Source organism: Chlamydotis macqueenii, chromosome 5 (genome assembly GCF_036417535.1).
Source record: "Chlamydotis macqueenii isolate bChlMac1 chromosome 5, bChlMac1.mat, whole genome shotgun sequence".
Lineage (NCBI taxonomy): Eukaryota > Metazoa > Chordata > Aves > Otidiformes > Otididae > Chlamydotis > Chlamydotis macqueenii.
Window position 1 is genome coordinate 5051107 of NC_141560.1, and position 25685 is coordinate 5076791.

General features: G+C 41.1%; 1 protein-coding gene across 3 annotated transcripts; it reads left to right on the forward strand.

Moving 5' to 3' along the window:
• Positions 1-405: 405 nt before the first annotated feature.
• NAA30 (N-alpha-acetyltransferase 30, NatC catalytic subunit) lies at positions 406-21933 on the forward strand. 3 transcript variants are annotated; one of them, XR_015258708.1, is made up of 6 exons: positions 406-479; positions 769-1683; positions 9162-9285; positions 10670-10771; positions 11315-11370; positions 18627-18690. XR_015258708.1 is itself a non-coding variant. In XM_086749236.1 (5 exons), exons 2-5 carry the CDS (start codon positions 772-774, stop codon positions 18762-18764), a joined length of 1230 nt encoding a protein of 409 aa, XP_086605362.1. In that variant the 5' UTR covers positions 406-479; positions 769-771; the 3' UTR covers positions 18765-21933. The 3 variants fall into 3 exon arrangements, 2 of the variants coding, with proteins under 2 accessions (XP_086605362.1, XP_086605363.1); XM_086749236.1 differs by lacking the exon at positions 10670-10771 and having other exon boundaries at positions 18627-21933; XM_086749237.1 differs by lacking the exons at positions 9162-9285; positions 10670-10771; positions 11315-11370 and having other exon boundaries at positions 18627-21933.
• The last annotated feature ends 3752 nt before the right edge of the window (positions 21934-25685 follow it).

The following is a 25685-nucleotide window of genomic DNA, read 5'->3' on the forward strand; positions in this document are numbered from 1 at the left end:
GCGAGCATCTCCTGGGGTGTGAGAGAAGGGAGGGGAGGCTGCAATGGTGCCGTGGCCAGAGGATCCACAGCCAAGGGACACGGGCTGGGAGCCGAGAGCCGAGCAGGCCCCAAGGGCCCAGCCTGACCCCAGTCTCGCCCGGGCAGACCGCGACCCCCACAGCAGCCCCGGGAGCGGGTGCCCCGAAGCCCCTGTACCGGCCAGCGGGAGCGGCGAGACCCTGCGGGGCAAAAGCCGCCGGGCTCCGGGGCCCGGTCAGCCCAGCAGCGTGATGGCGGCCGGGCCCTGCCAGTGATCCCTTCCCGCCCGTACCCAGAGCGAGGCCGCCCCGCCCCGCCGTCGCTAGGCCGCGCCGCCAAGGGAGGAAGTGTCGTAAAAGCTGACAGGAAACTTGGCGGCGGGTTACGGCAGCGGCGGCCGCGCTTGGCGGCCGCTGGATGAGCGGAGAGTGGGAGCCGCGGCGCTGAGGAGAGGCGGGGGTGAGTGGCCGCGGCGGCGGGCGGGGAGGCCGCGGCGGCGGCGGCGAGTGGCCGCCCGGGGCCCGCAAGGGGTCGGGGAAGGGCCCCGGCGGTGGCAGCGGGGGGAGCGGGACAGCAGGAAGAGGCGGCGGCGGAGCGGCGAGGCGGGGCCCGGGCACCGTCTCTGCCTTTGTTCGTGCCCCCCCCCCCACCTTCGACCGTGGCCCGTGAGGCCGCCGCCTCCCCTCCCTCGCCCCCGTCTCGTCTGACGCCCTCCTCCTCGGTGGGTTTGTGTGGGTCTCTCCCTTAGGATATGGCCGAGGTACCGCCGGGGCCTAGCAGCGTCCTCTCCCCGCAGGGGGACACGCTCTCCCCCTTCCCCGGAGGAGGAGGAGGGGGGGGAGCTGCTTCCTCCTCTTCCACCTCCTCTGCTGCCGCCGCCGCCTGCACCGGGGCCCAGGACGAGGAGGCCGAAGAGGAGGAGGAAGAGGAGGGACTCGCGGGCGGATGGGAGCAGCAGCAGCGAGGAGGAGGAGGCAGCAGCGACGGCGGCAAGGGGGGGCCGCAGCAGCACCGCCTCCACCACCACCACCACCATCCCCCGCACCACAACCACCAGCTCAACGGCCTCATCAGCCCCGAGCTGCGGCACCTGCGGGCCTCCCTCAAGAGCAAGATCCTCAGCTCGGAGGCAGGGGCAGCCCCTGAGGGGCTGGAGAACAAGCGAGCTAGCAAAACAATGGGCTCCGGACAGCAGCAGCAGTCATCGCCCCCGACCACAGCACCGTGCTCGTCCCCCCTTACCAACCACCTCCCTCCCCAGGGAAGGACTGCACCCTCTCCTCCTCCTTCTCCCCCAGCAGCAGCAACAGGGGACAGGAGCCAGCCTGCTGCCACAGCTACGACTGCTGCTAAGACTGCAGCCCGCAATGGACTGGCAGGAGGGACTGGCTTGGAGGAGGAAGAGCAGGAGGAGGGAGATGGAGGAGGGGAGGAGGAGGAGTCCCTGCTGCTACTTTCCAGGTCCTTAGCAGCAGCTTGCAGTTTGAAAGGCTCGGGAACGGACTCTCAGCCCGAGGAGGACCTAACGATACGATACGTCCGATATGAGTCAGAGCTGCAGATGCCCGATATCATGAGACTGATCACCAAAGATCTGTCTGAACCCTACTCCATTTACACATATAGGTATTTTATCCACAACTGGCCACAACTTTGCTTTTTGGTAAGTGCCGGAGGGAGCGGGGAGGGCAGGAACTGGGAGTGGTTTGGGGCTGGGGAGGGGAGGGTTAAAGGGTTGACATGTGTGGAAGTACTTCTAATAATCTTTTTGTGGATAAGGCCAAGCTTTTTTTGGAAGTACCTGTCTTCCTAATGAAGTCCCCTTGTGACCTGTGCATGCATAAGTAAAGCATGAAGTTCCTACATTTGTTAATATAAGTTTTAAGTGGTGGGGAAAGAGTTTGAGCAGAGAGCTAGGATCCAGCAATTCAAGGCTTCTAATCTTGGTTTTGACATTGACTTTTGTGACCTTTGGTAGCTCATTTTACCATTCCGTCTAAGTTCCTAGATTTGTATTAAAAAAAAAGAAAGCACTTAGCTCACTAGTGTCTTATGAGTGCTTAGTAAATCTTGCACAATGGTTTAAAAGCGGACTTCAGCATGGCTAGCGTGTAAATGTTAAGCGACATGTGGAGAGACACTGTTAAAGGTTTTGTAGACTGTTTGATTTACTGGCTTTGAAGAAGACAACTATTGCTTCTTACAGGTGTGATAGTGTGTGCAGCATGCAGAAATTCTCATGCTGCTTCGATTGTCTTGCTGTACTAACGATGTATTCAGTTTTATGTTCTTCCTCCTACGCTATTTAAAAGATTGATTTAGCTGTCGCTCTGTCTTTCTAAGTGTTGACTGCTTCTTGTGGAAGAGCTTGTGTCTCAGTTGAGAAGCGTGGGTTTAGGATGCTGATCTGTCCACAGATACATGAAACTGAGTTTAAGTTGGCCTGAGGGGTATACGTGCATAGTGGGAGCCTAGCTGTGTTTGATTCACTCACAGGAAAACTTATGTCTGCAAAAGAGAACGTTTATGTGAGTGTATGGCACTTCCTTGCTAAGGTAAATGATGAATTCTTCTCTCTTGATGTTTTAATCAAGGCTGGACACCTCTCTGAAAGGTGTGATTTAGCCAGAGCCAAGACACCCTTCAATTCAGCAGTATCTCTGTAAAATTTTAATAGGGTGTGAGTGCAGGAGGTGAGGCTAATGGAATCCATCTGGCCTCAAACTTCCTGAATGTTCTTGGTTTAGGGTCTGGTATAATTTACAGCGGGATTTATATGATTTATAGGAGGATTTTCAAAACTGTGCCTCTTAAAACCCTGAAGAGGGAATACAGTAGGATTATACAAAGTTGAGCAAAGCATTACCTTCTGGAACAAAATGGAAATACAAAAATATTTGAAAACATTGTTTGATGCAGAGTCATGTTTGCCATTATAAGGATGCTGATCAGAGCAGAATGGTATTTTTCAAGCACTGAGCAGCTGTGTGTGACTGATTTACCTCATACTGGAAGTAAATTCTTGTGAATTACACACATCCATACTTTCAGCATCAAGTGTGTCACTGGTAATGCCAAGGTAATGTTGGATACTCTTAGATCACAATGCATTTGTTAAGACTTTAAATCTTTTCTTTTGTCAGGGAATAACTTGAGACATTTGTTATGAAAAGAGCAATGGCAGGTTGTTTGACAGAGCACTAAAACAGATGATTTCTAATATTTAACAAGTGCATTCAAAGAATAAGATACCACTCAAGAAAAAGAAAGTGTCTTAAGTTTATTTTGTAGTGACAGCCTCTTTTAATAGCCTTGAATCAACAGAACTCTACTTGAACTCTGTGTAATTCTACTCAATTTGCCATTTTTTTAAGGGTGGAACAATGTACAGTACATAAAACTGTAGCAAAGAATATGTGGCTATGAATGTCCAGAGCTGTTTGCAAATTGTTATCTACTTAATTTGAAGCTTTTGCAGTATTTGATGGGTGTGGTTTTTTGTGACTGGTTTTAGTATTTTTAAGGTTTTTGTTTTGTAGAGCTTGTCTTGAAGACTTTCTGTTCTCTAAAATGTAATTTGTTCCTGCAGTTAATGGATTCCTGAACTACTTCTATCTAATAAGTCTCTTTAAAGTGTTCCTCTTCAGTCAGGGACTGCATATTCCCGTTAGCAGGAACAGTGTCAGGATGGTGAACAGAAGCAGAGTGCCTGATCTCACAGAATATTTTTTTTCTTTAGTGACTTGTGGCTTCACACCCTTCTGGTTTCAGGTTTTGTTTTGATTTTGATTGGTCTTGCAGGAAGAGGTTAGGCTGCAATTCAGTTGCGTTTTGGGAAAACTATCTGTAGGGGTTCAATCAATTCCTTTACTGATTTTTTTTTTTTTTCACCATCACCATTTCTAAAAGTCTTCCAATGCATACTCCCCTGTCTTCATTGCACTGTCATGGCCTCCTTTCCCTTTAGCAGCATGTGAGGGGAAAGTACTGCCACCATTTAAATTTGAAGATGGTATGTGTATTTTCCATAACTGATCAGCGGTTATCCCTTGCTGATATTTATTCAGTAAACCATCTCAAACACCGTAATTTTGCTATCCTGCATTTTGGATAGCTGGTAATGCAGAGCTGTTTTCTGGGGGCATTATTAACATTATTCCTGATGATGATTATCCCGTGGGTTCGAAACTTGCTGAGTTTTGGCTTGGCCTTCCCAAGGTGCACCGTTGCTGCTTGCTTTTCCTTCCTGGCTTGTGCCAACCCTTGTGTTTCTCTGAGCTAAGATAGCCCTCTTGCTGCCACCAGATGTTTGTAAGTGTGTGTGTATATGTATATGTTTTAGGGGCGGGTTTCTGTTGGTTAAAGGCTCCAAATATATTCGTAGTAGGGTGTCACAGGCACTGGTGTTGGTGCAAGAGAAGAGGTGAGAATGCACAGCTGGAGGGAAGGCATAGGATGAACCCTAACTAGTCACCAGTGGGTTTTGCTGTATCAAACCGCTTCCTAACTGTACACTCAAAAAAAGTTCTTACTCCCCTTTAAAAGGACACAGAGATTCTAGGAATCTTCAAAACCCGTTCGTTTTAATGTCAAATTTGTCCATGTAGCTGTCTTCTTGACTTTAGGGGTAACAAGTGGGGAGTACTTGATGATCAGTTCTACACCGCAGCATTATCTGACCGCGCTCTTCCCGGGTAAGAACCTTCTCCTCCATCAACTGCAACCGTCTGCTGAAACTCAGGTGTTGCCCGTCTTTTGGAAGAGCAGGTTTGCGCTGCGTGCTAGGTGTGGATGCCCTGTAAATGCCTGGGGTTTTTACTTATTCCAGGAGCTCTCTCAGCTCGGTTTCTCTTCAAGTGACCTATGAGAACCACTCCTCTGTCAAAAAAATGACCGAGGAAAGGAGCGTATCTTTTTTGTTTCATATGAAGCATTCTTAAGCATCGCTACAGCTGTGTCCCCATATGGATTGTAAATGCATTTTCAAAGTTGTAGCTTCCTTTTAAGGTGTTTTTGCGGCTTCTAGTCTTAGCAGCGTTAAAGTTCTAAAACTTGTATTTAGAACTGATACATTAAATATTCCAGAAAATTCTTTTTTCAAAGTACTTTAGCGTGGGAGAGGTGAGCTTAGGAAACCTTGCTCTGTGCCAAAGTTTGGATAAGACAGAACGTAATAAAAGCAGAGTTCTGGCTGAGTGTTGTAACCTCTCCTGTAATTCACAATATTGCACCACTCAGCTGCCTTTTAAGAAAAATCTGGAAAATCTGTTCTTTTACTGGGTTCTTAACTTTGCCACTAGCTATAGCAGCATTTATAATTTAAATTTTCACAAGTTTAAAAATAACCTATTAGTTCCATGTAAGTGGTTTTACATGTGTTGTAGGTCTTAAATGACTGCAGTTAAGATCTTCTTTTATACTAATACTTTGCTTTTTTTAAAATTGGATTTTATTCAAGAGTCTAAGCACACTTCACGTTGAAATTAAGACTTGTAAGACATCGCCTCTGTTTTTCAGTGGCGGAAAACCTGGGGCATAAAGGAAGAACCTGAAAAGTTAGGAAGCTGTCTGGGAAGTTTGCCTAGCCTCACGACAGACGTAGGAAGAAATTCTGTAACATCCATTCCCGATTTGCGCGCTCTCTCTGTATTCCGGTTTCCTCTCTAGGCGTGATCGTGGTTTGAGATACAGGCTTGCTGTGCTACCTCTCCCCGTCAGCGGCTTTGTGGAAGCTTTGGTCGCTGCAGCATCTGAGTACATAACAGCTAGTGTAGTTGTTCTGGCAGTGCCCTTACGCAGGAGGGAAATTACTCATGTCCAGTTTCACGGAGTGGGAACAGAGTGATTTAGTGATTTGCCCAGTATCGTAAAGAGCTCTGCCTGAACTGCCAGCCTTTAGGTTAAAACCATTAGCCTCAGTGTATCCTCTGATGGCGTTCAGTAACGTGATCGCTCAGCGTAAGCCAAAGGATTCACACAGAGCTGTTTCTGTGGTACTTTTGGGGGGATTTTGGTGCGTGTGCGGAAGGGAAGCTCTTTTGCAGTAGCGCAGGTTCACTGCATTTGAATCTCAAACTATTTCAGGGGCTAGTTGGTTTTTTTAACCTTATTTAAATGGGGACAAATGTCACAGGATCTGGGTGTGAAACTCATACTCAGACTGTGGGTGACCGTCTTAATGCCTTCTTTGCTAACGAAATTAATGACAATTGTTTAGTTTTTCTGAAAAGTAACATTCTTGGTGCTTTACAGGTGTTTCTATGCTAGCTATTCTAGTAATAGATGGTTGCAATACAAAGATACTAAAATCTGGTTTGTTTAAAACATTTAAACTTACTCATAAGAACAAAGTTGATGCAAATATTGGATTCAAATTCATGTATGTTAATCCTGCTAATAACTTATGATTAAAGTGAATCTTAGAGTACTCTGTGGGGTTTATGATTTGTAATACTAACTTGGGCTCAATTCTGATTGTAGAAACCTGTATGTTTTGAAGTACTCTCATATATGTGAGAAGAACATTTGGCCTATGATTGTCTTTTCGTAAATGGTGTTGTGTGCAACCACTTTTTCTCCCCTTCACTCTTCCTGTTTGTCTGTTGTGATGGTTTTTTTTGTTGTTGGTTTTCTTTTTTTTTTTTTTATTTAAGCAGTTTAACCTTCTCCAGAGAATTTAATTACAAAGTTTTACTTCACATTTTAGGTTTATTTCCAGCTTTAGATAAGGGTGGAGAGAAGGAGAAAGGAAGGAAAGGCAACAAAAAGCCCTAAAATTGAGGTGGAAATAATGCAGCACTCCCTCTGTAAGTGGAACAGCTGTAGATTAACCGGCAGACTTACCTGCCTAAAGACAGAGAAATAGATTTGAATGTTTGGGGAACTGGTAACCAGCTCATACTTTATTCAGCTCTCTGGCAACAGTGGTAAAACCAGTGAGTGTGTGCTGCTTTGATCACTGAAACAAAATTCTTTTGTGTTCATTCGGCGTTTTAAATATATGATTCATGAACGTAGCTTTTTCTGAAAAATGCCCTAAACAAGACGGAACACCGATATGCAATGTCTAGAAATAATAAGAAAAAAATCTTAAAAATTATCTCCATGAGTGTTATGATCAACAATTTGCACGTGTTCACTTCAGGGCAAAGCATAACTATAGCGTGCTAGTTTGTGGTGTGCTTTTTTTTTTAAGTGAGGTATAAGATTACATCTAGGTACTCTGCGTAATTATAGCAATGTTACGGACAGGCTGTCTGATGATACTCTTTATTTAACTCCCTGGTTTTCTAGATACAAAGCTTGCCTTAAGCTGACGCTTTGCGTACACAGTTTTAGTATAAGTACAGCTTTTCTTTTCTGTGGAATAAACTGTGTTTTAGAACAAATGAAAGGCTGCTTGGAGGCTGTGTATTTCAATTCATTTAGCTCATGCTACAGGGGTGGTTTTGTTGTTTCAAATTGTTTAGATTGTTCAGGGTTGTTCTTGGATACTGCTAAAAATGTATTTTTCTGCCAAATAAAACCTTAGCAATAATTATATTTGCCTGATGAGCTTAAACTGCATTAGAAATGGTGTGAAGATCACGCTGTATCATAGAGCTTTCAAACTGCAGCTTGTGCATGTTGGGCTGCTTCATTTCACCTTTCATGCAGCTCCCGGTTCACAGCTTGGTTAATAACCCACCATCCCGGTAGGGATGCTAGGAGACATTATTCTTCTTGGGGGGGGAAAAAAACCTGTGGGTATGTGCCTGCGATATGATCTGCATGAAGGAATCTTCAGTCTGTAGAGTCTTAGCATTACAAGTGGTGTGCAAAAAATGTTCGGGTGGCTGGAGGCTGCATGTACCATAGAGTTTGGAGAACTGAGCGCCGGGTTCACAGGTGGGCTGCGCTGACGCCTGGCGATAGTGGCTTTGGCGAGTCCTTTTCATTTGACGTGCCTTGCTGTTGTAAATTTGGATTATCCAGCAGCGCTTGTGCCAGCACATGCTTGTGCCAATCACGAGCTGTAGTCCCGGTTTAGTTGCTTCACTTGAGCCGAAGGCTGGTTCCCCCCTGCAGGTACAGGTCTGTCAAAGGCTGTGGATCCACTCATGCACCCGTACACACAATTATGAGTCTCTTTTTTTTTTTTATCTCTGTCAATCTTTCCTGAATGAGTAGTAATTCATTCTCCCCTTGGATGCTGTCCTGATCTGCGGCATTATTCAGTTTTACTGCTGCAGGTTATAACGTCATTAATCTCTCACGCTGCCTAATCCTGCAGTTAACATACGACTTAATTTTTTCTTACAGTCTTTCTCTGATATATTTAATAGTCAAATTTTGGTGAACACAGTGATTGTGCAAGTAGTTTGATAAATGTTTGGAGAGGAGTTTGGTTCTTTTATTTTTGTTTTTATTTTTTTGTTTTCTTAATATTTCAGAATAACTACCTCTCCTTGACCACGCTTTTTGCGACAGTGCTGTTGGGTTTAACTGTCAGTGCTTGGCTCTTAACAAATGATATCTCTGAACAGTTAAAATGTGTGAAATTAACTGTGCTTTTTTGTTTGTTCTTTGGGTGTGATATGACTGGAAATGACAGTTTCTAGAGATTAAATGTAGCAACATTTTCCTCTAATCCATTGTGGCCTTGACATTAAAACCAGACAAAAATTAAGCATGTTATCTACCACAGCCCTTGTACATGAAAATTCAGATTGCTATGAAACAGGAATGGACTTTGTTTTTCCTCTGCAGCATCCAATGTGAAAGGATGATTTATGCCTTAACTTGTTCTGTCTTTTTTTTTTTTTTTTCCTACCCCTCCCCTCCTTCTTTCCCCCTCTCCCCCCCTTTCCTATCACACGTGTTCTTGCTCGTAGAATTCATGGAATAGTACTGTGATTCTCTCCAGAACAATTCATTGGTGGTTAATTGACTGTGACTTTATTTGAATGTAATAAAGAAATAAGACTCCCTTAATCTTACTTATACTTTTGGAGAAATTTTTAAAATTTTATTTATTTATTTACTGAGCTTTACGTGAACAAATTTTGTGTAGCTGTTTCACTTAAAATGAACTGGTTGACTACTTTTGGTAGCACTGTAGATCACAAACTGAGATTGCGTACGTGTATGTTTGTCTTTAAGGCCATGGTAGGTGAGGAGTGTGTAGGTGCCATCGTCTGCAAGCTGGATATGCACAAAAAGATGTTCCGCAGAGGTTATATAGCCATGTTAGCAGTGGATTCCAAATACAGAAGAAAAGGAATTGGTAAGAATAGCCTTTTTGTTACTTCTTACTTAAATCCTGTAGTTGGGATGCCTGTAGCTGTCAAAGATTTAAGCAGAACTGAACTTCTAGATGTGGTGGTTTCTGTCATCTCCACCTTATTTGACCACACACGCTCTCCAATGGCTTTTTAAATTTTGTTAAAATAACTTGAAATGCCCTATGAGATTTTCATCTGGGATATGATAAAGCTAAAAAGAAAGGGGCTGCTGATTGCCGTACCTCTGCCTGTTACCGCTGTCAAATAACAGTGGGAATTGCTTTGTGTCTTAGTATGTGCCCTCAGCACTGTGTTTCTATGTTAAGGTCACTGAAAAAAGATAGACTGAACATATCCCCTGACTTTCCCCTATCAATTAAGCGTATATTGCTCCTTGGGGAGAATGTATGTAGCTCATTGTATTAATAAGTGAAGAGAAATAGTTGTATATTGCTACTTGAATGACTGAAATGGAGATCTGCTTTTTTTTTCTTGGGGAGTTACACAATAAAAGAAATCCCTCTCGACAGGGAGTTTCCCCTCCTTTGTTGATCAGTTTACCCTGATGAAGGGGTTCTCATTCTAACACCAGTTACCCTGCTTGGCTTAGTTAAAGACCTGTTCTCACAGAACTTGGGTTTTTGTGTTGGTTATTGTGAAATTACGTTTTGTAACGTATTTTAACTTAAGAAGTAGTCATCAGCTTCAAAGGATAAAAATGTACTTCACCACTCGCTCACACTGAACAGGTCATACTTTTGTGATTAAAGACAGAAAAATTACTTGCAGTGGAAAAACACAGTGATACATTGCAGAACGGTACCATTGCATTTGTTCTGCTCTTATAAAAAAAAAAAAAAAAAAGACCAAACCCACCAAAATTCAAAAAACCTTGAAATACTATGTATTATCATGACTATCCAAGCATGTGTAGAATTTTTTTTTTCTTTGGTGCAATTCAAAAGCTGTTGTTGGGTTCTGTGGTGGAGCAGAGGACACTGAGAAATCACTCTCTCTCCTTTCTTTTTAGCTGAGTCATGAAGGAGGCTGCCATAATTTAATTGCAGGTGCTTGGATTCGTAACTAAATAAGAACTAATGCTGTTAGTATGAAGATATCTGCAAGATTTTCCCTCACTTTAGACAGTTCATTATTTTAGAGTTATATAAATAGAACTTATATTTAAAGCCTTGCTTACTTTAGCATTATGTATGTTGACTTTTTCCTACGCTTGCCACCTTGCTGTTTCTCAAAGTATGCTGTTAATCTGAAGATTTATTTTAAATGTAGTACAGTTTGTTCAATGGAAATCTTAATTGATTAAAGTTTTGAGAATACTTTAAAACATTCTCTAGATTCCTTGGGGTTTTTTTTCCTTTTCCTTAGCCTTCTTATGGAAGTGAGATTTATGCAATTTCATTGAACAGCAGTTTTTTCCACTAATAACTTTGAAATCAACTTTCAATTTCACCCCAATTCTACAGACAGGTAGGGATATTACATTTGTAGAACTGTTGTGAAATAGATGAAAAATAATGATAAAGAATTAAATTAATGCTTGACTGAGGGGAAGGGATGGGCTTCAACCATATTATTAGATACTAGCAAATCCAAATGGGATTGAACCACAAGAAAAGTGGTTTCATAAGTTCTGCTACTAATAGAAGTATTTGTTTTAGTAAGAGGAAATTCCCTTGGAAGATGAATGTCCTTCAAGTATGTGCCAGCAGATTTTTAACTTTAAATGCAACAAAAAGGAATGAATCACATCTTGGAAGGCTATATATAACACCATGTTAAACATAGAAGCCTGTTTCTAATATCCTTGTGTTAGAAGAATCTTGCGCTCAAGCTGAGTCTCTGGATAGCTTTATGGATTATTTTAACGTTCAAACTTGAGACTGCAGCTTGACTGCAACTTCTTGTTTCTGTCTATCCCCAGGTGTCATGTCATGTAGGTAGCACACGTGTTAGTCATATATAAACTGGCATTTTTGCATTGCAACTCTGACACTGAAATCTGTATTTCAGGTACAAACTTGGTAAAGAAAGCTATTTATGCTATGGTTGAAGGAGATTGTGATGAGGTAAGATTTTCTAATAAAAAAACTTTCATAATGTAAATGGTTTGCATTCTCCTATATGTGGATTCATTTCACAGGTTTTTCATCTACAGGACTTTTTTTTTAGGTGGGAAATTGGTTGGTAAGAATCTCTTCCTTTTGTTATAAAAGGAAAAGTAACCTCAAAAAACATGGCACAAATAGGAGAAGGATTTTCTAAATTTATCATAAGTGCTTAAATTCAGTGCTGTGGGTTTTGTTTTACTTTGCAAAGCTGCCTCCACAGCCTCCATGTTTTTCTGCAAGGACTCTAGTTTAAGGTGCTACTGACCGGTGTAACTTGCATATTGTGTGTGATACTTCCATGCTTCAGAATACACGAAGATACTGGAACAGTATGTGCTGTAGTATTGCAGAATATGGTTTTATCACAGAAAGTCATCAGGCTGTTCTGACAGTACATAGCTATATTATGTAGCACTAACAGAACTCTCGTAATTTAGCATGTCAGTGAAAACTTGGAAGGGAAGTGACTGAGTCACACTCAAACTTTCTCTGCCATATATGTTACTAGTCTTCCCTTTTACCAGATTACAGTCCCTGCTTTTTTTTTTTTTTTTAATATGTGTAAAGCAACTGTCTGTCTTTATCTACCATGTTTAACTTGTGAGGAAGTCTCCCTCCATCCATCCTCCTTAATCTAGTTATCTGTCCCTTTAACTTTCATCTGTGTGGTACAACACAATTGTCACCTTGTTCCTGATGTGTGAGCAGCCTGTCATTTCAGTGTGTCATAGTTAATGATCCTTTGATCTCTCTGTTATCTTGTTTCAATTGCTCCCTCAATTGTCCTGCTGCGATGTGGTGAAGTTTCTCATGCAAAACTGTAATTTTTGTCGCAGGACTTGTGGCACGTACTCTGTTTATTTTTCCACTTGTGTTACGCCTCTTGCAGCATCCTTGCATATGTTCTGCCTTCATTCATTGTTGAGGTAATTTCTTCTTCCCTTCAGCTCCCTTCATGCCGCTACTTACTGGTGTCTTTTTTTCTGTATAATTTGTTGTACTCGGGCACTGGAGTGCAATCTGATAGTTCTGTAATTGTTTAAGTTCTTTGTTTTATCTTGCTGCTTCTATCATCGTATGTAATATGCTTTGCTCTAATCTGATTTACTACTTGCTACATTGAACTAATCAAGAAAGCTTCTGTTGTTTGTTTTTTCCCTTGCTTTCCACAGTGGTCTTGCATTCATTTGCCGTTGCTAGAGTATGCAAGATTTAAAGAAATTAAAAAATAGTTGAGGAATGATATCACGCTGCTCACATCGCAGTTGGAGAATTGAGATGCAAAGAAGTGAAGTGAATTGCTTGCTGTTGTTAGAGAGTCAGTAGTAGAACTGACTATTTCTATGCAAGCTACCAGAGCTGCAGTGATTACTGTATGATTTATGAATGTATGTGTGCTACTTGTCATGTAACTTCATTTCTAAATTGGGCTATCCAGCAGGTACACACATAATGATCTCTCCTGTGTCTTTCTGGTTTGTTTTTTTTTTTCTACCACTGTAATATTAGTCAGAGTCCTTCTTACTGTTTTTTTTGTCCTTGTAAAGGTGGAAAAAAATGTGCTAAGTATTGAGGGCTTGTTTGCAGTCAGACCTCGTTAAGTCTTAGTCACAGATTTTCATCTATGGTGCTGTGTAAATGCTTTGTACTAAGTGCATAGGGCATTTTTCAGACGGTATTGCTGTCCCCCTTTAATTGAGCACGCTGCAACTCAAGCTACTTGAAGCGTGTGCTGGACGGGTGCAGGCGTGTTTCAGTTCCAGTTTGGAAACTGTATAACCATGTTTGTGGGATGATGATTCTGAACTAATTATGCTCTGCTTTTTGGGGGCTTTTGCATCAGCTGAGTGTTGTGCTGGCACGGAATTTTGAAATGGGAGCTCATTATGCCTGAGCAATGTGGAACGCAAGCAGAGTGTATTTCCAAAGTTCTACACCAATGTTGTGGTTTAACTGCAGCCAGCAACTGAGCACCACGCAGCTGCTCGGTCACCTTCCCCTGGTGGGATGGGGAAGAGAATTGGAAGAGCAAAAGTGAGAAGACTCATGGGCTGAGATAAAGACAGTTTCATAGGTAAAGCAAAAGCTGCGTGTGCAAGCAAAGCCAAACAAGGAATTCATTCACGACTTCCTATCAACAGGCAGATGTTCAGCCGTCTCCAGGAAAGCAGGGCTCCATCACGCATAACGGTTACTTGGGAAGACAAATGCCATCACTCCGTATGTTCCCTCCACTTCCTTTTTCTTCCCTCAGCATTTTATTGCTGAGCGTGATGTCATATGGTCTGGGATATCCCTTTGCTCAGTTGGGTCAGCTGCCCCGGCTGTGTCCCCTCACAACTCCTGGTGCACCTCCTGCCTACTCATTGGCAGGGTGGTGTGAGAGGCAGACCTGTGTAAGCACTGCTCAGCAATAACGAAAACATCGCTGTGTTATCAACACTGTTTTCAGCACAAATCCAAAACATAGTCCCATGCTAGCTACTATGGAAAAAATTTGTCTTTGAGGTATGTAAAAAGTGTAATAATCTCTGTTATTCTTAAGATATTCTTTTTTTTTTTACGTCCCTTAATAAAATCAGAAGGATAATGAAAATAAAAAGATGCTGCTACTTGATATAAGATGAACTGCAATTCAAAAATATGCTGTTGTCTGAGACTTGGCTGGAATAGAATTAAAAGCATGAATATTCAGCTGTGGGTGTCATGAAGAATTTACAAAGGCTGATTGGAAACTCTTCCCTTCAATCTAATTATGGAATAGATACAGCAAATGTACTCAATGACTTGTGGCATATAATCTGATAAATGTTTTGTTCAGTGCAGTGCTTTTCAGAGTAGTGTACATTGGATTTTTGAGGTATCAGCATTGAGTCCTGACAAATAAAGGATTTATACAACACTGTAGATGAAAATCTTGAAAAATCGCTATTGATGTGCTGTCGTTTCAAAGGATGCTGCGATATTTTAGTGATTAAGGACTTTTTTTTTTTTTTCTTCCCCCTGTAAGCTAATTTAGTGGGAATAAACTAAGCCAGGCCTATGCAACAAGTAATTTACAGTGCAAGCTTTTGTGGTTAGCGAGCTAACTAAGATGTAGTCTATACTATGTGCCATGCTGCAAAGCTGAGAGGCAGTATCCTTCCAGCCAGCGGTTGTTTCCTGGCTTGAGGAAGCTGTGGGGTAAGTGAAGAAGTGAATTGGCTGGGATGGAATCTGTGGAGGGGAGGAGATGGCCGTGGAGCTGGCCGTGGCCTATATTAGAATAGAAACAAGGGAAGTGATCTGATGTTGGGGGTGGGTGATTGAACTAGAAATAACCTTCAAGCCTAAGGAGAGCGCTCAACAGCGTGCTTTTAGCTGGAGCGTCTGGATATACCGTTACAAAACTTGAAGGATATTTGATTACTTTTATTTTTTACCTTGATGATTTTCTCAGGCATTTGATGTTAATGAATTCTAATATTCAGAGTAGTGAAATGAAGATTTTTCAATACTATAATGGCCTGAATTTCCAATAGGACACAATGATTTAGAATAACTTTCTGGGCGAGTTGCACAGAAAATGTAAACTATATGAATCAGGTGAAGGTGAGTATTTTTGCTCCTGTCTCCGAAGTTCTGACATTCTTCCAGTGTAAGAAGGAAAGTATGTGCTGACTTCAGCAGATTGGGCATCTGGCTGCGTTTTGTACATTTGCTTAGTTTTTACTGACAAGCAATTTTCAAAAACTGTACTGCTTAAGACCTTCATGTGGAACTGTTACATCCCTTAATCACAACTGGAAAGGAGGAGTTGTTTTGTATGTAGGTTTTCCATCTGTAACAAATGACTCTAGGGAACCTACATATGAATCATTCACTTCGTATTAGTGAAATATTGTGCCATGTGACTGGTAACTAATCAAGACTCTAGAAAGTGGGATTTTTAAGAGCTTTTTGTAAGCAAAAATCGAGAATGTGAAAAGGAATTGCAACTTCACATGAGAATTTTCATTGAAACTTCAGGGTGAATGAAGTGAGGTTTTTTTCACCACGCCAGTAGATGTGTCATTTTAATTCAGTACCACACTTATAAAAATTAAATGTATGTTTTTATATAACCCTATTTGAAATTATCAAACTATTGACATCTTAGCTTTTTCTTAATCTACAAGTCATATAAGGTATTAAGTGTTATATTTTGGATGTTGCCTTTCTTTAAAAGTTCTTCTGTGAGTGCTGAGAGAGTACTTTCTTCATTTCCTTATTTGATTTGGCCGTAATCATTCCATCACTTGGTTTCTAAACTTTAGTTCATTCAGAGTTTGAACTGAAGAAGCAAGAAAGTTTGGCCTCTCCATTTTTCTTCAGTTTAGGAATAAATTCTAGGTATGAAAACGTAATAACAAGAAACGTTGCACTTCATTCTCACTGTAGAAGATTTCTTGCTTCTAAACCCAGTTAAAATTAGACAGTTGAGATAAAATCTTAGGTTTATGATATTTAAGACATAACAGAAAGTAACCGACTTCAGAAAGTTGCAACTTGTGCAGAAAGTGCTGTTAAATCAAATCAGACCCTTGCTGGCCTCCAGGGGAGGATGTGATTGTGTTATTAGAGGATCTAACAGGCGTATGTGTACAACAAAATAGACCCTATGGGACCAGAAATAAATGTAATGATTGAAGGTTTGGAGCTTGATTGAAAATCTCACGCAGGAAGAGATGAATCCGTCACAAAATGAAGCTGATGAAATTTGAATAAAATATGATTCTGTTTCCTTTTTAGATAATGAATGTGTTTTTAGCCCTTTGAGATCAATGCAATATGTTGAGATCAGGCAGTTATTTTTCATTGTGCTGAGCCTTCCTTAGAAATACCAGAACAAACCTCTCGCATTTGCTTTCAAGATGAGCATTCACTCAGGTAGTGGGATTCCAACAAACCTGAATTTCAACATTTAACCACTCCCTTACGTTCAGTGATCTGCAGTGTTGGAAGTCTTTTAGCGTAGCAAGGTGTGTGAGCTTGCAGTTGAATACAGACTTGTTATATCACTTTTCCAGGTTACTAAACTTTTATGAGAGTGAATGCCTTTTGTAGCTGGAGTTGAAATAATAGTCCCCTGCACTGTGGCTTTGCATGGGTCAGATTTCCTCTTTGGCAGTAACGCTTTGTTTTAATTTGAATTAAGTTGTACAATGCGCATAATTGTGTAGAAAATAGCACTCTTCAGGAAAACTATTGCGCTTCGATAATTTGTTCTAAATGAATAGTTACCCATTTTAATAGATTAAGGATGTTAAGAGTACTCGATCAAGTCCCAAGGCTCGATAGTATTATTTTGTGAGGTGTCAGCTAGAGAAATTCAATCTCTAATTCTTGCCATAAGACTAAGAATCGAATTAGGTTGTCTTAAGCGTGCAAGTACAACAAACTGTCCTGCTGTAATTTAAGAACTCTGACTATTAATATTTTAATGTGTGACTCTTAGTTCCTTTTCAGAAAATAAACAACTTCTAAGGCTTACATTGTCCATTAGGTTGTTAGCCCCAGGTTTGCTATTCTTCCAGCATTCTTACGCTGAGAAGCACGGGGGAATTATCCATTGGAATGCAGTTAGAGTGGCTTGAAACTTGAGTAATTGCCAAATATCTACATCAAATGGATTTTTAAATCTTATTGACGGTGACTAGTCTGACTGCTGGCTGCTTCCCTCTTTTGTATCGGCTTAGCCGCTCCTCAAACTGCAGAAAGCAAACCTGATGGAGAGAAAAAGGAAAGGTTTTCTACGGTTGCTTTTTGAAGCAGCTCAGCAGCAAGCCTAGTGAGCCGGCAGAGGAGGTGAGGGAGAATGGAAATGCAAGCCTGAAAAGCAGCGGGACCACAGAGTCTGTGAAGTAGATTGGCTTAAACTGCTCTACAAATACAGACTAATATTTTGTTCCTGGTTTTGGGGGAGTGGGCATATGTTAACCAGTTTTTCTGCTTTTTATTGGAAGAGAAGGGGTCCTGGGGTGGATGACTTTTTGGACTAAAGGAGTTTTATGTATCTAGTTCTAACTACACAGAGTGGGTATCAAGTGCTGGTTTAGAAATAGCCATTAGCACATTTAACACCAGCACTGCTGTTAAGCAAAACGCTGGTTTGCTGCGGAAATTGCTTAGGCTGTATTTTCATTCTACGGTATTTCTACAGTGTCCATCAGCTCTTGTTTAATACGAGAATGTACATTGTGGTGGGCCTGTATGCAGTCTAGTCAGCGTATCAGTTCAGCCTGTGTTCTTGTGCAGCCATGGTCTGTCCTTCATAGCAGAATCCTTGTACAGTTGAGTTGGACAGCAGGTTTTATCATTTGGAGTGGGTGCACAGCTTACCAGTTACACCAGAGCTCTGCTCAGTGCATTTGGAGAAAAGAGGGGGGAAACAATTCAGAGGAACATTCATCAGCGGTTTTGTATTTAAATTCTTGTTAACACCAGTGTAGCACTTTGCCTGTACTTGAGGCTTTTGGGATGGTTTTGAGTCTTTGCTTAATTTGGACTACTCTAACACGCGGGTTTGGTCTGAGCTATTTATGACAGGTCTTCCTGCAACTGAGATCTTACCAACACGGGGGGAAAAAGGTGGAAAAATCTGCTCTTTCTTCCTGATGTGCACTCTGACTTGTGTTGAGTACAAATATTTCTTGCCGGCACTGGATGTGACAGCTAGTTGTAGAATGCTGAAAGCTTGTATCTAGTCTAAATCTATTGAATTAGTGGTCTAAGGCATTAAATGACTGAAAAAAACCCCTCATGTGCCAAGTTCTGATGGCACGCAAAAAGTTCACTTGCTTGTTCAAAACTCGCTGTACATTTTCAACCCTGACCTGTTGGGGGGGTGAGGGGAGGATGTTGGGAGATGGGGATTGTGTTTTTGTTTGATTTTTACCCTAGCTATTAGGTAACGAATTGAAATACTACTTTTATAACAAAGAACTAAAATCTTGATATAAATGAAAATGTTTACAGTTACAATTGTTGAATAACTGTGGGGGTTTTTTTTAATGTGGGAATGGAGAGGGGATGCTTGAATAAAACAGGAGAAGAAAAACTTAATTCCACTCATTGCTAATAAGTGTACTATTAAATAAAAACTTTGAAATTCATTCAGTAGTCTTGTAATTGCAACTGCTTTCTAATATGATATGCTTTTTTCTTTTTCTTTTTTTTTTTTTCTCCCCTTAAAGGTTGTATTGGAAACAGAAATCACAAATAAGTCTGCTTTGAAACTTTATGAAAACCTTGGTTTTGTGCGAGACAAGAGGCTGTTCAGATACTATTTAAATGGAGTTGATGCACTGCGTCTTAAACTATGGCTGCGTTGAGAGAAACCATCACATCAAGCAACTGACGTCCCAACAGCGCAGAGTTGTCCTTTGCATGCAATGCAATTTGTACAAAATTGCTTTGCAGGTGGACTTAGTAATTTCCATGCAGCTCTTTCTGTCAGTGTCTCATTGAGTGTCGCACATATTTGTTGCACTTTGGCATGGCGCATTTGTTCCGAATTAAAACCGATTGTTTCAAACTTCGAGTTCTTTTGGTACCAGCAAGATGTGCCAGTTGATAGCCAAGACATGTTCATTCATTTGCAAGTCTACTGACTGTATTACATCCACAGTGAACGTTTTATCAGAGAACCTGTACGTGGAACACAACTTTTGGTTCCAGAAAAAAAAGCCAATGTAGATTGTAAAAATTCTATAAGTATACTAACATTTCATACAAAAATTGCCATAGTTTTCTGGGAAAAGGCTTCAATTTTAGGTTTTATTTTTCAATATTGAATTTTCCATTCTTAAATATTGGTACCTCAGTGATTAGTGAATGAAAAAATGTATTGTAGGGTGGGGTGTATGTTACAATGAGTAACAGTAACAATTAAATTGCGTCTGCCAGTGCCTGTATAGATAAGTATAATTGTCTTCACCTCTAAGTTTGGAGTGCATGCTTTTATTCTTTTACTTTCTTCAATTGTCTTTGCAAGAAAATTTCTGCTTTTATTTAAATTCTGGATTTGATAATAAATTATTTCAGATTTTTATAATTTGGATACTTCTCCCAAACGAGGGTTTGGAAGGCCCTTCTTTTCTTATAGCAAGAAGTGTAAGCTATTTTGAAAACCTTGAGTAGCTGCTAAAAGAGAACCTGATGTCACCAGTAAATCTCTGCTGGTTTTGGATGCACTTTTTTTGTGAAGAGTGAGGGACTTTTAAAGGAAGATATAGAAAATTAATGTAAATTGGTATGATTTTATTTAATCAAAATTATTGCTAGAAGCTCTGAAAAACAGCTATTTTACGATAGTTGGAACAATTTTTTTTTCAGATTCAGATTGCTTTGCTTCAGTGTTCTAAAATGCTTCAATCTTTGGTTCTTGGTCTTGGAAATAAATTTCAAGGTGTATTGTATCCATTTTTAGCTGCTCTCATTTTCTCTGAACTTACATGAGCTAAATTATTGGGGGATTTTTTTCCCCCCAAAATCAAAGCAGCGGGGAAGGACTTCTCTCTCTCTTTCTTTTCTCTCTTTTCTCACATTTGTTCTCGCTCTATTTTTCTGTTGGGTTTTTTTTTTCCTTTCTTTAATTTGGTTTACATAGGTTTTACCAGTACCCATCAATTTTTTACGGTAATTACAGTGTCTAGGCTTTCTTGTTCAGTGTGATTATACAGCCCAGTTCTATGAATCAGTTGGGTTTTTTCACTTTGGAAAGAAAAAAAAAAAAGGTATTAGCTGACTTGTGGAAGAACCTATGTAATCTGTGAAAAGGATGAACTCTCAGTGAATCCGCTCTTCTGTAGTTGAGCGTACTCTTCAGATTTGCCTTACTACACCTTTTTTTTTTTTTTTTTCTTTTTTTAGGGTTTGTTTTGAGTTATGGATTTTTTTTTTTTTTTTTGCTAATTACTGTACATTTGAAAACAAAAACAACAAAACCCCTACCTCCAGTAACATTTGGAAAAGAGCCCTGTGCAGGAAAACTGGATTTTAAAGGAAAGCCTTATTTTGCACAGATCAGTCGCACATGGTGACGGGGATTTCTTACCATGTACAAATTATGAGTTGTATTTGAAAATAAAGATTTTTTTTAATGGAAGTTGGCCCCTCTGAGTTTTCTGCTTGTAGACACCATTTGTGTTTTTGAGGAGATTTGTCCCCTCAGTAAAGAAAACTCATATTTGAAATGGTGTCCAAGTCTTCCAGAACATACTGAAGTTCAGCGGAAAGCCTGTATTTTGCCTCTACTGCCTTGTGACAGGATAAGCCGTTATCCCGATCCTTCAGGTTTGCCAGTTGTTCTGGGCAGCTTTTCAGGAGCTTTCATTTATAGTTAGGATTTAAATGTTGATAATGTTTTAAATCAATCGAAACAGATTTCTCTCAATCGTATTCCAGTGATCCGGGACGCGGTGACTGCTCCGACTTGCTGGAATGAAGGAGGCAGATCAGGGAGGTTTCATACCTTGTTAACAGCTGTTGAACTCGTATCACAAACTACAAACTAGGTGATCTTGTGTGTCTGCTGATGTTTAAAAACTGCAGAGCCAGACAGGCAAGTTTTCTATTGGTTAATGTTTAAGCCGTAGGTGTCTTCAGATTCAAAAGCCGACTTAGAAGTTAGTTGAAATCACTTTTCGTGAAGGCGCTGCCAAAAAAACCCTCGCCGCTTGAGCAAACTTCAAATACAATTCTGTTTGTGTACTGTAAGAAGTAATTGTCGCCATGCGCATTTTGAAAATACTGCGCAAAATAGGTGCACGTTTCTTTTAAAAGAGCACATTGCCAGAAAGGTTCTGATGCTGCTGCTGGGTAACACACAGTTCACTACAGAAGATACTGAAGCTGTATGTGTTGGTTTGTATTAAAAGAAACAAATTTGTTCTCTGTGTTGCTTGGGATTTGGAGATCAAGTGGGGAGTTCTGAATTTGCAAAGAGGTGAAAATAGGTTTTCAAATGAAATCTAGCAATGAAATGTTGGTTATTTCTCATGTCTGTTGCTAAAACACAGTCCTCTCCCGCTCACCTTTTGCATTGACAAATCTAAGGAGTTGATCACTTTTATGTTTGAATTTGCCCAAATGTTGCTATTGGCTGACACGTCAGTATGGATGTTTGCATTGTATCATTTTTTAACAAATGATCAGGTTCACCACCTTCCAGAAAAGTCGGTGTAATCTAATTGGCGTTGCGTAGTACGTCACAAACTATTTTTCAGGGCACTGCAAGACATTGCTAAAACTGAGTGCTGTGTTTAAAAAAAAAATAATTCAGGTCTCATATAAACATTACAACCTGTATCAGAGTTCAGGTATCAAGTGGGCATCTATGAAAATATCAAGTGTATCTCAAAATACTGGACTGCTGTTTTGAGTGGATTATATTCTTCTGTCCCTTTATCCTTTTTGATGAGAACAAAAACAGTGGGGTTATGAAATGTACAAGCTGTCTAAATACAATGCAGTCAAATAAATGGTTAAGTTGTTTATCTATTTCCTTTTGAATGGAAATGTGCTAATGATTGTTTTGCTTTGTCTACAAAATATGCTTCTTCTTGAGAGAAAAATGGTGGAAAAAATTTTACAAGAGAGTTGTTTATCGCTGCTTGATTTTGATTCCCATGGTTGTGTTGGAAGCATCTGGAATATCATTTATGTGAACATCAGTTTCATGGCTGACCTAAAACGGATCCTTTTTTCATGTCTGTTAAGTTCCAACTAATGTAGTCGTTCTGGACTTTCCTGGGAGATAAGGGGTGGGAGTTTTTTTATTATTAAGTGGAAGTTGATAACTGCTTGCAGCCCTTGCAAAGCTGAGAACTCTTTCCTAAAAGTATAGAAGGGAGCCTAAGGGATTTTGAAAATCCTTTGTGCTTTATTCCCTCTACAATTACGTTTAGGCTCCTAAAACTTCCTGAGAATTTGCCAGCAAGCGTTGTGCCTGTTTGGCTGTCTGTTCGTTCAGAGATGTGCAGATGACTGAGCGTTGTCACCACCAACTTCTGCTAGAAATTGCTGGTCACCTGCCAGCAGCTTGGAGTCTTTTGTTTTTCCAACTTCTTTCCTGATTCCATACAGCTAGGCTAGCTGATGACTAGAGTTTGTTATGAATTCAGACTTTGTAGACATTGTACCACTTCTTACACTTCTCTCTCTTTGTTCCAGTAGTGGGAACTCTTGTAAGTAAATGGAAATTTCTTTCCAGCTTCAGGAACTGAATGCTGGATGTTGCATGTAACTTTTTTTACCTGGTTATAAAGCAGTGACAAACAGCCCTGCTGATTTTTTCTTTTTTCCCTCTCCTCCAAATCCTCCAAGTATTGAATTCTGTGCAAGATAAGGGTTAAATTGGTTTTCCTTGTCTTGCACTGCAGTGTATTTATAGCCCTAGTATATCTAGTTAGTATGCATGGGCTAAAATAGATCTGGAGAGGCCTAACATTTCTTTTAATGTGAAATTGTAAGAAGTATTTTTCTCACAGATAGTCCAGACTATGCAAGACTGGTTAGGTAATATTTTTTGGAATAGGTGTTTTGTGCATTGCCCACCAATGCACACTTTAAAAATCGGTGATTTCTTTAAGTATGCAGTGCAGAGGGATCCCAAGCGTGACACATACAGGGAAAAGAGAAATGTCTCTACATCTGCAGAAAGGTTTTTGGTAAAGAAGCTGAGGGTTTTCTCCTTCTGTTGCTATCTGACTCTCTGCAGGGAAGACAGGACTGTGGCTGCTCTTGATCTTTGCTCTTCTTTGTAAGGCTCAAGGGTAAGGTGAAAAAAGGGTGAAATTCAAAGGAGTTTAGAACAGCTGAGGTATCGATCGTCTAAACTTGATGTCCTCCACAGAAGGACAAGTCCTTCAATGAAGTCTTTGTGAGCCCGCTTCAAAGGAAATTATGGATGCCTGCAGTTTCTCTGGATTTGAGGAGAGACTGAACAAATACTTGGAAGAGGGATCTGTTGAGAGGTGTGAAGTAGCCAAACCCTGCGAGGCTCAGGAAGCTTCCAGAGGTGAAAAGCCTCAACAGCTGGGAGGCTGCTGGGCGAAGTGTCACCCACTAAGTGTGCTTGCCACATCCTTCCTTTTCCCAAGACCTCTCCCTGTGGCAACTGTTCCTGTCCTATTTTAGAGCCAATACTTGAGATGAGAGGCTGGACTGGAGATGGACTCTTGGTCTGAGCTGGGGCGCCGGTGTAGGACAGAGCGGCAGGGAACCAGCCAGCTCGCAGGGACTGCTTTCCATCTTCGTAGGCACTACAGGCTGAAAAGGCTCTTGATTTACAGATTTTGGATCTGGGGCTCTGTGGGACAAGCGGTGCTTTTGTTCAGTAATGTGTTTGGTCTAATACAGTGCTAGGAAAGCTGCCCTGGGGATAATGAGAGTTTTCTATGCATTTTCCTGCCATGCCAGGGGTCTCTTCTCCTGCAGTCAGAGAGATGATTGGAATACCCTCTTACAACTAAGAGCTTTCTGAATTTGGGTTTTTCTGAAATGTGCCTCATTACATGATGAGCAGTTCTTGCACCTTGCTAGGATCACATTTGGTGCAAGCCACTGCTGAAGTACGATTGTCTTCTTCCTTCCTTCACTGAACATCTGTTATCATTTAGAAAACACAGCTGAATAAAAGAAACATCCCCTCTGTCTCGCTGCCAGCAATCGCTATTGATCTTTCTTCAGCTACATAAGATAGGAAAAAGGTCAGATCCCACGTGTGATTTATGGTCTGCACGGTCCTCTGCCGAAACTCGAGAGCAGATCACTGCGCGCTTTTGGCTTATGCATTTGTGTTACCCACGGGCCTTAGGTTGGTGATTCCTTGATTTAAGTAATTGAGTAGGAAATGAGAAGGTATTTTCTTGGTTTTAAAAGAGCTGAGTAGAAATAAGAACATACTGAATAGTCTTATTAAGACTTATTCAGAAATTTTAAGGTCCCTTGGGAGGACACACATACGACCCCTCGGATTCAGATTTTGTTAAATCTCAGGATTTCACTTCCCTTTAAGCGGGGATGGAGAATGATTCCCCAAATTTTTAGCCTTTGCCTTGCAGGTGGCTGGAACACATAATCTCTAGGTAGGAGGCATGGATTTAAATTCCACCTCTGCACCCCTCTGACAAGAAGTTCCATCCTGGACCTTAGAAATTCTCCAACAGTCAAAACTTGAACCCAAAGAGCAACAAAAAAACTGTCCAAAATGTCATATTCTGTCCACGTGAACGCAATCCTTTCCTTGAGTAATTTAGAGCAGACAACTAATTGAATACTCTTGTGTTGCCACGGCTCCCTCCGAGGGATGCTCGCACTGGAAAAGGCTCTTAGTCGCAATCAAAATTAGTTTTTAATGTCGGAAAGAACAAACAAACGAGCCCTCTGAGTTTGATGAAAGTGGTTGATGTGTCACTTCTGAATTGCGCTAAGTGTGCTTCAGCCTCATTGACTCAAAGCGTAAGGGCTTGCTGGAGGAGCTAATTAGATTAAGAAAACAACCAGCTGCTCTTCAGCCAAATTAAGGATGTCCTTCTTCCTCATCTCCCTTCTCCACGCAGCGACGTGCTGATCTGAGGGTCTTGCAGCTTTCCAGGGAATGAATGGCAGATTCAGGTGATACAGTTTGCCAGAAAATGTGAGATTTTTTTAAAATTTTTCTTTCTCCACAGTTTTTACACAGATGACTTGATCCAGAAGTCTTTAGGTTTTCCTAGGTCTGACGTCTCTCGTGGCTGGCACAGAGCGTTTTTGCAGCTCTAAGCCGAGCTTGTTGGGGATGAGTGAGCTGGGCTGTGCAAATGTAAACAGCCTCAAAAAAAAGTAAATAAATTGGGAAGTGGTTCAAGCTGCAAACGAGTCCTTTTCTGCAAACAGCAGAGATTTTTATCTTACTATCTGAAAGTGACATTAAAAAAATTGCTCTCTTGGGGCCAGAAAAGAAGTTCTTCATTACAGAAAACAGGGCTGGATATGATTAAAAGGAGAAAAAGGTCTCCTTGGGGTGTTTTGTTTTATTGAGGTGAAAATTGAGAAGCTGGCAATCTCTGGGCTGTCGATGAACCAACGATCACTCAGACAGTTTCATATGTAAGCTGACAAATGGAATATGTAGAATATGGAATGTCCACATAGGTGCTGCCTTGCATTGAGCACCCCGTTAAGGAACTGCGTTTGGCAGCTTCTGTATCATCTCCGTATACTCAATCCTGGATATCGTATCAGAATATGCTAAAAATACATTTGTTGAA